At 53.2% G+C, this 16,444-nt stretch overlaps 1 protein-coding gene across 1 annotated transcript; it reads left to right on the plus strand.

Moving 5' to 3' along the window:
* Positions 1-1,643: 1,643 nt before the first annotated feature.
* Positions 1,644-11,582, plus strand: LOC115408874 (probable glutamate receptor). The gene is made up of 10 exons (XM_030119836.1): positions 1,644-1,707; positions 1,808-1,878; positions 4,117-4,148; positions 4,584-4,763; positions 7,580-7,803; positions 8,081-8,178; positions 8,373-8,590; positions 8,661-8,880; positions 9,663-9,913; positions 11,289-11,582. The coding sequence occupies exons 2-10, from the start codon at positions 1,818-1,820 to the stop codon at positions 11,385-11,387; spliced, it is 1,383 nt and encodes a 460-aa protein (XP_029975696.1). The 5' UTR covers positions 1,644-1,707; positions 1,808-1,817; the 3' UTR covers positions 11,388-11,582.
* Positions 11,583-16,444: the final 4,862 nt, after the last annotated feature.

The following is a 16,444-nucleotide window of genomic DNA, read 5'->3' on the forward strand; positions in this document are numbered from 1 at the left end:
AAAACGGAAGTGGGACTGTCCACTGCCGGGATTAACGGGGCCCGGGCTTTCGCTGCCAAATTTTAGCAAGTCACCGCCAAACGTGTTTGTTATGATAAAAAGAAGACAGACAGAAGAAAGATCATCATCGACAAAGAGCGGCTGTTTGTGCGCTTCGGCCGGCTTTGACGCTTCGGCATAAACACGAGGAGGGCGGAGAGGAGTTTCTTTTCCAGAGTCTCAACCTTTTCGTGGACCAGGGCGACAGTATCTCTCCGGCCCCAGTGTTTGGTCCAGCCTCGCCCGGCCTCTCCTCGTGGTTCTCTAGTTTGTCGCCGTCTTTATTCAACAGCTCCGAAGTGGCTGCAAACCTGTCATCCATTGCCTCAGTGGCGTTCGCCGCCACCTCACGCACCGCTTGGCGTGAAGCTGCCAGATGCCAGTCTCTGTCCCATGATCCGTGCTAGCTGCAGCCCGAGCAGTGTTAGCCACGTTATCATCTTTTGCGGCCATCTGGCTTGTTTTTTAGGGGTGTCCATATTTCTCTATTTGGCCGAGAATCTTGTCTCAGGGAATCGGTGTTAAGGCTCATCTTGAGAAAGTCAGCCACTGGATGAGTGGATCTGTGGTCTTCAGTCGGGTTAAATCAAATTGTTGTGACATGACTCATCTTTACGCCGCCATGTTGGATCTCCCACCAGATGGTTTCTGCTGGTAGAAGCTGTTGGCTTCAGGCGGATCAGTCTGATCACAGTGAATTCACTTCCCTGTTTAAACCAGACGAGTGGAGCTGCAGTCTGCTGTAACAAAGACCATCCTGTTCAGAGCATTCCTCTTTAGTCTGCAGGTTACAACATCCCTGGTTGTTGTAGATTTTAATGGAAGGGAATAATTCTGCTTTCTGTATAACTGTACATCATGCAGAGAAAAACTTTACAATTAGTCTAAAACAGACAAGATGGGAGCACCGCCATCGTCTTTCTGTTTTACTGTAAATCCTTTAAAATTACTTTTTGCACATAATGAAAAGCGCTCTTTACTCAGTGTTGTTGGTTTGCCCAGTTTGAAGCTGTTTGAAGCTTCAGTTGTTCTCTAACAGATGGTGTTTGAATGTTCAGGCCTCGTTTGCTCAACAGAAGACTCTCAAAGTCTTCACAGTCAGGAGTCTGTTTCAACAGCAGCGGTGCTCACAGCCACCAAAAACAACTCTTCAAAACCGCTCGGTCTCCATGGAAACGGGGGAAATGCTGCTCCTGGTCCAGGTCCTGGTCCCGGACCTGGCCCTCCTCCTCAGGTTGTGTAATCCAGCTGCTGGTGATAATTCCAGTAAACATGGACGGTTCTTGGCTGAAGTCCTCCTGTTTTGAAATCTGAGTGGAAACAGCTGCAGGACAAACCCCGTCTCTCACTTTCATTCCTTTATTTATTTTATTTCACGTTTCATTTAAAGTCCTGAAGGATCTTAAATCTGCTTATTGAAAGGAAAAACTTTTATCTTGTGATTTGATCTGGATTCTGAAAAACAGTCTCTGGTTGAACATCAGTTTGAGCTCCTTCTTCCTCCTCCTCCTCCTCCTCCTCCTCCTCCTCCTCCTCCTCCTCTTCACCACCCCCCCCCCCCCCCCCCCCCCTCCTCATATAAGCCCACTCTGTTCTCCAGCACACAGTCCCTCCAGCTGATCTTCGTCGCCCGTCTTCCTCCTCAGCGTTTGCGGTTGCTGTGAGCAGGTGGGACTGTTTCCGGTTCCTCTTGGCGTTCTGGAGCAGAACCCGCCGCTCAGTGTTGCTGACGACGCTCGGAGGAGTCTGACCGCTGTCTTCCTCTCAGGTTCTTCATCATGAAGGTGTGCGTGGCGTTGGTCTGCTGTGCTGCTGCCGTCACTCTGGTCGTCGCTGCAGGTAATCTCCCTTCTCGCTTTCTGCTGCCGAGCCGAGCCGAGCCGCCGAGTCATGGTTCTGTTGATTGACATCAGATGGATCGCGAGGTGGAGGCACACCGATGAGGAAGTCTGTCCTGTGTTGTGGTTGATGGGCTTTGAAGCTCTGCTGGTCTGTGGATCTGAAACACCGTGAACCAGGAAGCTGTGAAGGTGTAGCCTCTGTAGACCTGCCCCCTGTGGCTCACCAGGTGTGCCTCTTGCTGGACTAACGTTGGGGGAAGGTCCACGGCCTCTCCCAGGTCCCAAGTCCTGTTCCAGGGTCCCGCTCCCGGTCACAGGTCCCGTTCCTGGGTCCTGGTTCTCCTCCTGGCTCCTGGTCTCGTGTTCTGTTCCCGGGTCCCCAGCCCCAGTTCCCAGTCCAGGTCCCGGTCAGACCCTGACCCAGCAGGCCCTGGCTGACCCGTGGGATGGAGGTCACGCCCCAAATCAGTCCTCACATTTGATTCTTTGCGCCGTCGCCACCCTGCAGGTCGGCTGGAGCCCTACCAAGCACCGGGGGGGTGTCTGGGTTCGATTTCTCACCAGTGGAGGGGCCAGCAGCCTGCTGCGGTGCACAAAGCACTGTGATGAATCAATTAACGCTGAGGGCTGGGGGTTGGTGGGGGAGGGGGGCGGCCGGCGGAGGCCTGACACTCGTCTCCGCAGCCCGCCGGTCCTGCCAGCTTCTCCGGGGGAGGCTGACGGCGAGTGGCGGGCTTCATGTGACCCAACCAGGCTCCCCATCGCCATGCTGTTCAATGTTTAAGAGCTCCTCCATTCCCCCACCCCCACCCCACCCGCCCGGTCCTGGCAGGGCATATTAGGCCCTTAACTGTACCCGGTCTGGGATGGTCCGGACATCCACCTCTGTGGTCCGATTCCAACCACCTGGAACCGGTTCAGACCAGATCCACAGCTGGAAGCGTTGGACTGTCTGGATGTTTGTTCTGTTCAGAAACATGACGGATTCTCCAGATTCTACTCAGAATCCCAGAAATGAACCCGTTCTTCAGAACAATGCTCGCTCCAGACGTTTGCCTCATGAGTTTGAGCTGATTTCAGGAAGTTCTGTTCAGACTGAACTCACTCATCAGCTGCATCAACCAAACCAACTTGGTACAGTTTGAGATTTGTAAATCCTGACTTAAGCCTCCCAAAACACCTGATTTGACAGAGCTAAAAAAAAATGGCCGACGCCTCATGAAATAAACCAGTAATTTATAAACCAGTAATTTATGTTTGTTAATTCTTTTCCTGATCAAAGTAAACGACCACAGCACGTGTAGACATTCAATATTTCCATTGTTTTGAAAACAGGATTCAGATCTGTGTGTGTGTGTGTGTGTGTGTGTGTGTGTGTGTGTGTGTGTGTGTGTGTGTGTGTGTGTGTGTGTGTGTGTGCTTGTACAGCTATCGTTGTGAGGACCTTTTGTGAGGACCATGGGTTTATAACCTTACAAGTGAGGACAATTTTGGAAAGTGAGGACATTTTTGCCGGTCCTCACTTTTCAACAGACGTTTTTTGACCTTTTTAAGGGTTCAAACTTGATTTTTGGTTTAGGGTTACAAATAGGTTTAGGGTACAGGTCAGGGTTAGGCATTAATTTTTGATGGTTAGGGTGAGGGGCTAGGAAATGCGTCAATGAGTGTCCTCACAACTGTAGCTGTACAAACGCGCGTGTGTGTGTTTGTGTGTGTGTGTGTGTGTGTGTGTGTGTGTGGCTGATGGAGGGAGGAAAACAGGCTGAAGAAAGGCGGGTATTCAATAGACTGCTGAATCGCGGTAACGCCACATTCCACCCTCGCCCCTGGAGACGGAGCTGATGTGACGTTAGGGAGAAGCGTCTCCAAAGTCGGGTTTTCACTTTGATCTTTCACAAGGCCCCCGTTAACCGGCTCATTGTGCCCGGCCACCGCCCCACAGGATGGAGCCACTTTCTCAGTTCTCCTGAAAAACAACCAGCAACAAGCCCGCCTTTGTCCTCCGCCGGCTCGCCGGTTTATTTACCGCTGCGACCGAGAAAGAAAACACTCCAGTCCACAATGTGCTTCATTAGGCTGCTCTGCACAGAAGCTTCCAGACAGAAAACCAAACCACCAATCAGCCAGAGAACCGCTCCGCACCGCGCTCTCAGCTCGGCCTCATGTTGATTTTGCCAACTGGCTTCATTCAGAGGAACACTGATTGTTGTGTTTGTCGTCTTTTTCTCCATTCTAGATGTCAAGGAGTTATCAATCACCACTATAAAGGTATTCTTTATCCTTTTCTCCACTGGCTTCAATTTCAGGGTGCAACTGTGAAGTGAAGAATACAGGCCTGCTTTAGGTTTTAGTTTATTCTCTCAGTCAAACAGGTTCACAAAGTTCTCACACCAACCAAATCATTACAGCCGCCGAGCTCTCCGGTCCTCTTTGAACAGGTTTTCAGCTGAAATTCAAAATATGTCCAAGATTACAGGAAGACCGAAGAGTTTAGTGAAAGACCTGAGTCTGATAAACCAAACCACTAGAGGACAACGGCTGCACTACAGCCGTGAAACAGCAATGATGTAGATTAACTGTAGGAGGCATGGATCAAGCTGTTGGCGTTTGAATGAGAGGCTGCTTGTATTCACAGCAGCTCATGAAAATACTCCGTCCTGTTCTCTCGCGGTGCTTCTTCATCAAACTGCTCTGTTCACCCAGCAAGAGCCCTACGTCATGAGCCGCGGCTCGGAGCTGGAGGGCTACTGCATCGACCTGATCTCTGACCTCTCCGAGAAGCTGGGCTTCAAGTACAAGGTGCACCTGGTGAAGGACAACCGCTACGGAGCCATGGACGCCAGCGGCAACTGGAACGGCATGATCGGCGAGGTTGTCCGAGGGGTAAGTCCCAGACCGCCGGCTCGACGAAATACCGGCACCACACACTAACACTCCGTGAACACACAACCGCACAAGCAACAGCAGCGACAAACAGCTTCAAATACGACAGCCAGTTCAGAAAACCAACAATTCATCACGAGAAAGGAGAGGAGGAGGAGAAACCTGCAGAGCCAGAGTCAGAGGAGGCTTTCTGTTGAACCAGATTCAGGGACGGAGAACCTTGCAGTTCTCTGGAAGTAACGAATCCATGGATTCATTTCTCAGCGTCACTCTTAGTCAACATGTTCCTGATTTTAGAGACACTCAGGTGAAAGAAAACGGTCCTTCAGACCAGTTTACTGTAGAGTTGAGGGAGTTCTGGTCCAAAATAACTCTCAGGTTCTTCACCCGTGCCTGAAGACAGCAACTGCAGTCCTGGCAGTGGTTACTGTGTTGGAGGGACACAAAGCGTCCAGGGGTCGTCTTTCGTCCAGCCCTGGTCCTGGAGACCTCTGTTCTGAATGTGGTCCAGGTGTTTTTGCTTCAACGCAGCTGACTGTGATCAGTGACAACCCCGAGCTCCCGACAGCCTGAACATACTGCGACTGCAGCCAGGTGAGTTTCAGCCTGAAGCCTGCAGGTGGAGATCCACGGCAGCAGGGTGGAGGCTCCGTCTTGCAGATGTTGCGGAACTCTGTCGTCTGCTTGAAGCATGACTGCTACAGTTCAACATGCATGACCTTCTTCTTCTCAACTCAACTCAATTTTATTCATATAGCACTTTAAAAACAACTGCAGCGGGCACAAAGTGCTGTACTAGGTCACATAACACATAAGTGCAAGTGCAAGAATTAAAAACATTAAAAACAAAGAATACAAAAACAAACAACAAAAAAAAAGAGACGTTTAAATAAACATTAAAAATACCAAGGGCAGAGACTCAGGCTCAGTTAAAAGCCAGTGAATAAAAATGTGTTTTAAGATCTTTCTTTGAAAGAAACAGTGAGGGGGCCTGTCTGATGGCAGTGGCAGCTCAGTCCACAGCTTGGGGGCCACAACGGAAAAAGCTCTGTCCCCTCTGAGCCTCCATCTGGACCTGGGCACCTCCAGGAGCAGCTGATCAGCTGATCTGAGGCACCGGGCAGGAGAGTGGAGGTGAAGCAGCTCAGAGAGGTAAGGCGTGGCGGGACCGTTCAGGGACATAAAAACAAATAAAATAACCTTAAAATGGACTCTAAAGGTCAGAGGTCGCCAGTGGAGGAGGCCAGGACGGACTGATGTGTCCCTCTTACGTCCTCCAGTCAGCAGCCGCGCTGCAGCATTTTGGACCAACTGGAGACGAGCGAGGGACGACTGGCTGACTCCAACATGAAGTGCATTACAGTAATCCAGCCCAGATGTAATAGAGTACTGGATTACTGTCTCAAAGTGCTCACGTGCAGGAATACTTTTCACTCTGGCCAGCTTCCTGAGGTGGACGAATCTGGACTGAACCACTGCGCTGATCTGTGAATCTAGTTTAAAACCACTGTCCATTTTAAAACGCAGGTTCAAACCAGTCTCCTTCACGTGTGGAGTCCAGGGTCCAGGTCAGCAGGTGGAGGCTCACAGGAGTCACTGGGACCAAACACCATCACCCCTGTCTTTTCTCATTAAACTTCAGAGAATTCAGGGCCGTCCAGGCTTTAACGTCCTCCAGGCACCACAGTAGAGGCGTTAGTGAGAAGCTTCTTTCTTTTTTAGCGGGACATAGAGCTGGGTGTCGTCCCCATAACAGTGAAAAGAGACGCCGTGCCTTCTCAGGATGGACCCCAGTGGCAATAAATACAGACAGAAGAGCAGTGGTCCCAACAACTGAGCAACAGTTGGAACCCCATAAGACAAAGGAGCAGAGAAGGACTCAGAGCTGGCCAGACAAACGCTCTTAGCTCTGCCTGTCAGGCAGGACCTGAGCCACTGCAGTGCAGGACCACCGGTCCAGACCAGGTGCTGCAGTCGGGACAGTAAGATGTTGTGGTCCACGGTGTCAAATGCAGCAGTGAGGTCCAGGAGAACCAGAACCACATAGTCACCAGAGTCATTTACAAGCAGGATGTCATTAAAAACCCTGAGTAGAGCGGACTCGGTGCCGTGCAGGGGTTTAACCCGGACTGGAAGACCTCCAGGAGGTCAGACTGTCCAGGTGCTTCTTCAGCTGCAGGTAGACAACCTTCTCCAGGATCTCTGAAACAAAAGGCAGCTTTGAGATGGGCCTGAAATGATGCAGGACAGCCTGATCCAGGCCAGGGTTGTAGAAGGGGTTGGACCACTGCATGTTTAAAATGGACAGGGACAACGCCAGAGGACAGACTGCTGTTAATGACAGAGGGGACAAGCTGACCACTGCTGGGGACATGTCTTTAAAGAGATGAGGGGAACGGCGTCTCGGGGGGACCTGAGGGCTTAATGTGGAGAACCACATCCTGTAAGGATGATAAGGTCACTGCTCCAACTCATCAAATACACCAGAGCAGTGACCAGAGCCAGAGGGGTCAGAGGTCAGGGGTCAGACTCAGGGCCCTGGTGGAAACGGCCTTATCAATGAAAAACTGACAGAAGTTCTGGCAGGTTTCAGAGGCTGGTTCTAAGCAGACAGGCTGTGGGGCGTTAAGAACAGAGTCTGTGGTTCTGTACAGCTCTTGTGGGTCATGGCGGTTCTCCAGAATGATGTTTGACAAACATTCTGTCTTAGCGCCTTTAACGGTGTTCGGATACCTGCGCCAGCAGTCTTTTAAAATTTGAAAAGAAACGTGCAGCTTGTCCTTCTTCCATCTTCTTCTGCGTCCCTGTTCCGTCAGGAGGCCGACCTGGCCGTGGCGCCGCTGACCCTCACTGCCGTCAGAGAGCAGTTTGTGGACATGACGGCTCCCTTCATGCAGACGGGCATCAGCTTCATCGTGCACAGCGACCTGGCCTTCGAGGAGAACCCCTTCAGCCTGCTGGCTCCCTTCTCCTCCGACATGTGGGCCGGACTGCTGCTGGCGTTCCTGCTCACCGGGCTCTGCCTGTTCCTGCTGGGCAGGTGTGTGTGTGTGTGCGTGTGTGTGTGTTCAGTGTGTTGACGGTATTGTCCCGGTGCTGCATGATGCTGCCTCCTCAGACCTGCAGGACGGGCTGCATGTGGCCTTCGGTCGATGCTAATGTCCTCGTGAGGTTTGAGAAGCCGTTGGTGAAGACAGGATGATGCAGAGCCGCCGGTGTTTCGTCGATGTCAGGCTTTCACCCAATACTCGCGTCCCTCTGGTGGACGAAAGCCGCAGACGGAGCGGTAACATTGATCATGGTCTGTTCTGCTGCAGGGTCAGTCCTGTCGAGTGGGCGGAGCCACAAACCGACCAGCCCAGCTTCACTTTACTGCACAGCTTCTGGTACATCACAGGAGCCCTGACCCTGCAAGGTAACACACACGCACACACACACACACACACACACACACACAAGTCTTTTCGTGTCATTTCTGTTTCAGAAAATCAAGCTCTAATCGTTGAATGAGTTGATGGATACAGTTCTCCTGGCAGGTGTTACGAATCAGAACGTTTCCCATCAGATTTCCTGCTGCTCAGCTGGACCTGATCTCCGGTCTGTCCTCAGGTGCTGGTCCTCACCCTAAAGCCTTGTCTGGACGTGTGGTCGGCGCCATCTGGTGGCTGTTCACTGTGCTGCTGCTCGCCTCCTACTTTGGGAACTTCCACCTGATGCTGCACTCAAACAACGGGCACAGCCACATCAGGAGCTTCGAGGACCTGGCCAACCAGGACGTGATCGATTACGGCACCGTGGAGGGAGGATCCACCATGTCCTTCTTCAAGGTGAGACCAGCTGACTCCGTCCCCACTCCTCAACAAACCCAGACCTCTCCTGACCTGCAGCGTCTTCCAGAATTCCAACAACGCGGTGTACCGGCGGATGTACCAGCACATGGAGCGTAAGAAGAGCTTCGTGTCGAGCATGGAGGAGGGCGTCCGCCGCACGCAGGAGGGCAACTTCGCCTTCATCGGAGAAGCCGTGTCTCTGGACCTGGCCGTGGCCCGGCACTGCAAACTGAGCCGCTCGCAGGACGTCATCTCCATGAGGGCCTACGCCATCGCTGCCCCGCTGGGTGAGTCTCGGTTTCCTCCTCCGTCACAAACGTACTGAGGATGTTCAGCAAGAGGACAGGTTCCCCGGATCACCTTCAGGAAACTGAACCAAATGGAGGAGTTGGAGGGCGGTGCAGGGTGGTGGAGGGCGGTGCAGGGTGGTGGAGGGAGATGGAGGGCGGTGGAGGGTGGTGGAGGGCAGTGCAGGGTGGTGGAGGGTGATGGAGGGCGGTGCAAGGCGATGGAGGGTGGTGGAGGGAGGTGGAGGGCGATGGAGGGCGGTGGAGGGTGGTGCAGGGCGGTGCAGGGTGATGGAGGGCAATGGAGGGCGATGGACGGCGGTGGAGGGCAGTGCAGGGTGGTTTAGGGAGGTGCAGGGCGGTGGAGGGCGGTGCAGGATGGTGCAGGGTGATGGAGGGCGATGGAGGGAGATGGAGAGCGATGGAGGGCGTTGCAGGGTGGTGGAGGGCGTTGGGGGGTGGTGGAGGGTGGTGCAGGGCGGTGCAGGGCGGTGCAGGGCGGTGGAGGGCGGTGGAGGGTGATGGAGGGCGGTGCAGGGCGGTGGAGGGCGGTGCAGGGCGGTGGAGGGCGGTGCAGGGCGATGGAGGGCGGTGCAGGGCGATGGAGGGCGGTGCAGGGCGATGGAGGGCGATGGAGGGTGGTGCAGGGCGATGGAGGGCGGTGCAGGGCGGTGGAGGGCGGTGCAGGGCGATGGAGGGCGGTGCAGGGCGGTGGAGGGCGATGGAGGGCGGTGCAGGGCGGTGTCGGCGGAGCAGCTCAATGTTCCCGTTGTGCCCCTCAGGCTCGCCCCTGGTGAAGAACCTGACCATCGCCGTGCTGCAGCTCAGCGAGTCGGGCGAGCTGACCTACCTGCGGGACAAGTGGTGGGCCAGCAGCTGCGAGGACGGCGGCGGCCAGCCGGACTCCGGAGCGCTGCAGGCCCACCAGCTCCGAGGCCTCTTCCTCCTGCTGGGCCTGGGCCTGCTGCTCGGCCTCCTGCTGGGCCTGCTGGAGCTCTTATCCAGGGCCCGGAGCCAGGCCAAGGACAGCAAGGTAAACCACAGGGGTCTGTGGCCCCCTGCAGGTCGGCCGGGGTATTGCAGATGGTCAGGCCCAACGAGAGCGTTAAAGGTTTTCAGGGTTGAGTTCTGGAGTTGAGCCGTTGGGTATTCCTGGGTTTTCCACTGTAAAGGAGTGAGAAGCAGAGGTGGATCGTCCTGACTGCAGGTCCTGGCACTAAAGGAACGTCTCAGATCATGATCATGATTTCACTAATTATAGTCAGGGGTGCACATGCACTACCAAGTTAAAAGATGCGTACCTGATGAAACATCGTAATGCTCATTTGCAGACCAGGATTTGGGGATAGCAAGGTGCGCATCTGTGTGTCGGACGGCGGGGGGACGGTGCTCACTCGGAGCACCGTCTTTTCAGGTGTAATGTTCTGCTGTTGTGAGTGAAATGATGCGCAAAATACTTCGGACTGCTCTGTTTAGTCTACACTCCCGCTTGGGGGGTACGGCAGCCACACAGGGTGCACCTCCATTGAAGCCCTCTGGCGCCCCCCAGGGGAGGCACGCCTCACACTTTGAAAACCGCTGGTTTAAGAGAGAAAAAGCAGATACTGTACGAGCACTTTTATTTTTCAGAGCTTCAAACACCGTTATATTTTGTGGAAGTTACAAGGTTTCAGACATTCGGCTGCACTGTGTCTCTTCATTTCAGTTGAAATTAAAGCAGCTATGCAACATTGTCCACGCATCCCTCTATTTGGTTCTTCCTGTAGGTAGGCATGGGAAAAAATGTATTTAAAAATGTGAGGACCAAGCAACATCGAAAGGTTCTCCCCTGAGAACCAGACAAAAAATATTATGTGCACCCCTGATTATGAGCTGGAAACTCTGCTCAGGCTCATTGGCTGTTAGTAGTGTTGTAGTTTATGTCGTTTGTTGGAGCTGCAACTGTAATTATAATGTCACCAGTAGGGTTACCCTCTATCCATCCTCCTCCCCCCTCCTCCCCCCTCCTCCTCCTCCTCCTCCTCCTCCTCCTCTTCCTCCTCCTCTTCCTCCTCCTCCCCCCTCCTCCCCCCTCCTCCTCCTCCTCCTCCTCCTCCTCCTCTTCCTCCTCCTCTTCCTCCTCCTCCCCCTCCTCCCCCCTCCTCCTCCTCCCCCTTCCTCCTCCTCCTCCTCCTCCTCCTCCTCCTCCTCCCCCTCCTCCCCCTCCTCCCCCTCCTCCTCCTCCTCCTCCTCCTCCTCCTCCTCCTCCTCCTCCCCCTCCTCCTCCCCTTCCTCCTCCTCCTCCTCTTCCTCCTCCTCCCCCTCCTCCTCCTCCTCCTCCTCCTCCTCCTCCTCCTCCTCCTCCTCCCCCTCCTCCTCCTCCTGAAGGCCAGCGTTCCACTCCTTCGCCTCTCTCCTGTCTGTTGCAGAGGTCGTGCTGCTCCGTGTTGACGTCGGAGTTGAACCAGCGGTTTGGTAGCAAGAGTCCGAGCGCAGAGCAGGACGCCTCCGACAAGAGCAAAGCCTGATGGGAGCCGCAGCCGGCGGGCCGCCAGACGGCTTCGTCTGTAGCGCTGCCCTGAGTCTTCCAGTGAGCAGGTGGAGCAGCAGCTGTAGGACCTCTCGTATTAACAGTTGTGTCCAGTTCCTCCCCGACTAACGCCCTCAGTGTTCTTCCACCGCAGCTTTGCTCAGTTTGCTGCTGCATTCCAAATAAATCACATCAAATCGAGCCTGCTGTCTTGGTTTTCAGGGTTTCCAACAGCGTTGGTCTTTATTTTCTGCCAGATCCTCAGAAATCCACCTGAAAATCTGTCCTTGTTTCAAATTAGTGTCAACAAATGGGCACGACTGTTCCAAGAGTCTGAAACACGTTACTTACTTTATCAACAGATGTTTTTCAGCTGTGTCACGTTTTGATCCAGACCGCATGGAGGCGCCGGGCTGGATCAGGTCCCATCAGAGCCTTTTACTGCCACCGTGTGATCTCTTTTAGGAACTGCCCGGTACAAGAATAAGCTCACAAGGCCTCCAGGTGGAAGGGCTGGAGCTTTCCTGTACTCAGTCTTCATCCTTTTGCCAAATCTAAAAGAAACACGCCCTCCTCTTTCACCTTTACAGCAGCTGCCATGGCCGCCAAGCAAGGTGGGAATCTAACCTGCAACCTCTTGAATGAAACCCATCTACTCCCAGCCCACATGGATCAGGTTTACTGATCACTGACGGGATCGTTATTTCTTGATGAAAACAGAACTTGAAGTCAGTCTGTCCTCAGACTCACTCCAGCAGTACAGCAGTGAGGCCACCGGGGGGCGCTGCAGGATCTGTGTTCGAGAGGAGACCGTTCACTGATACCAGGAGGAAACAGAGTCCTGCTGAGCAGGAGAGAGCAGGAAGGATGAGGACCGGAGAGGACCAGACCAGTCCGGCCCCTGGTCCTGATCCTGGTCCTGGTCCTACCCCTGGTCCTGGTCCTAGCCCTGGTCCTGGTCTGGACTGCAGTGGGAGCAAACGGGCTGTGATGGAGGGAAAAGGTTTGATGATACTGATAAGAATCAATAAATGGATTTTTCAGAGTGTTTGGAGGGAATCGCTGTGAGGAGAGACGGTTCTGGAGCTTCAGCAGGTCTGATCCAGTCTGACAGTCCTTCTGGTCCCGGTCTGAGGTTCTACCTGTTCTACCTGAGGGAAGCAGAGCGGAGCAGCGTCTCCTCACAGCCCGATGAGATTCCGCTCGATGGAAACGGAGGTTGTTTGAAAGTGGCAGAATTTGTTAAACAGTTTTTGTTCGTATTTATTTTAACTCCAGATGGTCCACGGCAGCAGAATGTAATTCAGCTCACACTGAGCAGGAATCTCAGCCCAATAAATATTTCAAATGAAGCTGATCTATAATAAATGATGGTGTAAAGACCTGAAGAATGCAAATGCAGAATTTGTGCTCATCATTTTTTGAAATTCTTATTTTACAGTATCGTTTGACAACCGATATTTAATTATTGATCACTCCCAGTGTGTTAAAGCATCCGAGTTTACAGCTGAAATTGTGAGAGGAGTCTGTGGGATCGTGTGTTTGAGCGTCTGGAACTGGATCAATGTTCTGGATCTTTCTGATCAGATGACAGAACAGCGAGGAGGGATGAAGAAATAACCTGACAGCCTCAGCAGCAGCGCTGCTCGTGTCAGCCGTTCAGACGGGAGACAGAAGAACCCGCGCTCCGTCCTCCGCTGGCCTCGGTTCCTTCTGCCGGGTTCTGGCCTCGTTTCCACGGCAACGCGAAAACTGAAAACAAGCTTTCTGCTTTTTGTTCCAGAGGAGATTTGAGTTTAGGAAACAAAGCCAGAAATGACTGAGAAAGATGTGGTTTTCATGTTGGGACACGAGAACATTGTCAAAATTAACAGTGGAGAACACGGAGAACCAAACACTCTGAACATTAAAACTGGAGAACGTGGTCACTCAGGGTGCTTCCATGGTGTTTTTCATGCAGAATCGGCTTGTTCTGAATGAATCAATCCAGAATTCTCTTCCTGATCTTGGTGTTTACCTGAAAAAAGGAAGGACTAAATTCTCTTTAACTCTGGAGGCTGTGAAGCGTTCTGATTGGACGATGCGCCGTGATGTAGTGACATCTCCAGGAAGTAAACAAAGCATTTTGGCGGTTATTTTTCTCTCTTTCTTTCTGGATGGACTTTGACGCTGCAGCTTTAAAATGTCCTCACTGTTCTGCTCTTTCATTTTATCCATTTCTTCTAAAGCTCCGTTAAATAAACCGTCTCCGGACGAGTCGAACCGCCGGCCACCATCTTGGAACATTGCATCATGGGCATAGACGAGCAGGATGACTGGGGTAAAGTTGCCTCATTTACATAGAATTTCTCACGTGAAGGAGAATAAACCCTTTGTTCAGATTTAAACTCAATTCTGAACATAGTTTCCATTTTAGAGCAGAATTAGACTGTATTCAGATTAAAACAGGAATTAAAACCTTGGGAGCGGTTTTCCAAGTTGTATTTTCTGTATCAACGAGCAGCGTTTGTGCTGTTATTATCAGTTCCTGATGACGGTCCTGGACACGTTGCATTTGCTGTTGAGATCAGCTTGGCTGTGGGAATGTAAATTTATCAAATTATACTTCATACTAAAATGATTCCAGTCACTCTGGAAGAAGGAATCATTGGTCGTCACACTGCTAGCCCGGAGACCCAGACAACCTCACATCATGGTGACGCTCTGACCACGTGGGCAGGAGCCTGAGCCTGATGGGTCCAGATCAGCATTCAGACCGACGGTCCAGAGACAGGCGGTCCAGAGACAGACGGTCCAGAGACAGACGGTCCAGAGACAGACAGGCGGTCCAGAGACAGACTGACGGTCCAGAGCCAGACGGTCCAGAGACTGACTGACGGTCCAGAGACAGACCGACGGTCCAGAGACCGACGGTCCAGAGCCAGCCGGTCCAGAGACAGACTGACGGTCCAGAGACCGACGGTCCAGAGCCAGACGGTCCAGAGACTGACCGACGGTCCAGAGCCAGACGGTCCAGAGACTGACCGACGGTTCAGAGACCGACGGTCCAGAGACTGACTGACGGTCCAGAGACAGACCGACGGTCCAGAGACCGACGGTCCAGAGACAGACCGACGGTCCAGAGCCAGACGGTCCAGAGCCAGACGGTCCAGAGACTGACCGACGGTCCAGAGACCGACGGTCCAGAGACTGACCGACGGTCCAGAGACAGACTGACGGTCCAGAGCCAGACGGTCCAGAGACTGACTGACGGTCCAGAGACCGACGGTCCAGAGACTGACCGACGGTCCAGAGACTGACCGACGGTCCAGAGACTGACCGACGGTCCAGAGACCGACGGTCCAGAGACTGACCGACGGTCCAGAGACTGACCGACGGTCCAGAGACAGACCGACGGTCCAGAGCCAGACGGTCCAGAGACTGACTGACGGTCCAGAGACCGACGGTCCAGAGCCAGACGGTCCAGAGACTGACCGACGGTCCAGAGACCGACGGTCCAGAGACTGACTGACGGTCCAGAGACTGACCGACGGGCCAGAGACAGACTGACGGTACAGAGACCGACGGTCCAGAGACAGACTGACGGTCCAGAGACTGACGGTCCAGAGACAGACTGACGGTCCAGAGACAGACTGACGGTCCAGAGACAGACTGACGGTCCAGAGACCGACGGTCCAGAGACAGACCGATGGTCCAGAGACAGACTGACGGTCCAGAGACAGACTGACGGTCCAGAGACCGACGGTCCAGAGACAGACGGTCCAGAGACAGACCGATGGTCCAGAGACAGTGAGAAGCTCTGAGTGGAGAAGAGCAGCCAGTGAAACGAGCCCAACTTCATCCCACTGATCAGCTTCATGATTGATTCAGCACCGGCAGGAGGAGGAAGAGGAGGAGGAAGAGGAGGATGAAGAGAAGACTACTATCGATCGGCCTGCAGCCTCTGACAGCTGCTCGCTAACAGACTCTGCTCTCAGTCAGTCTGCAGCTCAGCCGACAGGGAAGAGTCTAAGAAGATTAAAATGTAAATCCTGCAGATTTCCTCCCCAAAGCTGCCCCTCCACCCCCCTCAGCCCCCCCTCCCCCACGCTCCCCATCATGTCTGCTGCTCTGCAGCTGATCGATGGGTCGGTCACGAGTCCCGCTCACGAGCAGGAGTCAACAGAACCTGCCAGAAAGTTCTCGTTCAGGCTTGTTTCACAGCCTTTAGAAACTCATCCACACTGTGGATCATGTGATCAATTCACAAGACCATCAGTTACCTTCATCCCCATAAACTTAATCAGAAACCTAGAATCGCTTTCCCATGCTGCTCTCTGATTTATTATTATTATTATAATTATTATTGCTGATATGCAGTGGCCCACGCCGTTCCTCCCCGGATCACTTCCTGTGGGAGGATTGCTTCATCCAGCCGGTGCACCGGTCCGTTCTGAGTCGGAGTCACATCAACATGAGACCAACAGAAGGTTGTTTGCTTCAGGGCTGAAACACACACGACACACACCCTCACTCACGTCTTCAGAGATTCACTTTCTCTGTGTTTTTTCACATTACAGTCTTCCTAACAACAGGATTCATTTTATTGTTTCACTCCACACACACAATCCTTCATACTGAATAGAAAACATGATGAAACATGTTCCAAGAAACTAAGAACTCCCATGATGAGACATGTTCACAGCTTTGAGCTGAGTTCAGGCTCTTCCGGTTTCCTCTGACCCTCCTCCAGATGTTTCACTGCCTCACTGGAGTCCAGCTGGGGTGAATTCAGCTGACTGGACCTGATGTGGACACTCAGCTCCTCTAGAAGGTCCCACAGTCCCACAGTGGACAGTGAGGACAGAGACTGAGGTCCAGAAACCGCTCTGCTGCTCTGAAGGTCCCAGTGAGCTCAGTGGAAGAAGCTCAGAACCAGCAGGACTCGTCTAGAGCCGGACGCCCAAACGGAGTCATCGGGGTGAAGGAGGGAGGAGACCAGGAACCCGACGGTTCCGGTCAGAGCTCCAGAGTTCCTCTGTGGGGAGACAAGAACCTTCCAGAAGGACAGCCATC

Source organism: Salarias fasciatus, chromosome 20, assembly GCF_902148845.1.
Source record: "Salarias fasciatus chromosome 20, fSalaFa1.1, whole genome shotgun sequence".
NCBI lineage: Eukaryota > Metazoa > Chordata > Actinopteri > Blenniiformes > Blenniidae > Salarias > Salarias fasciatus.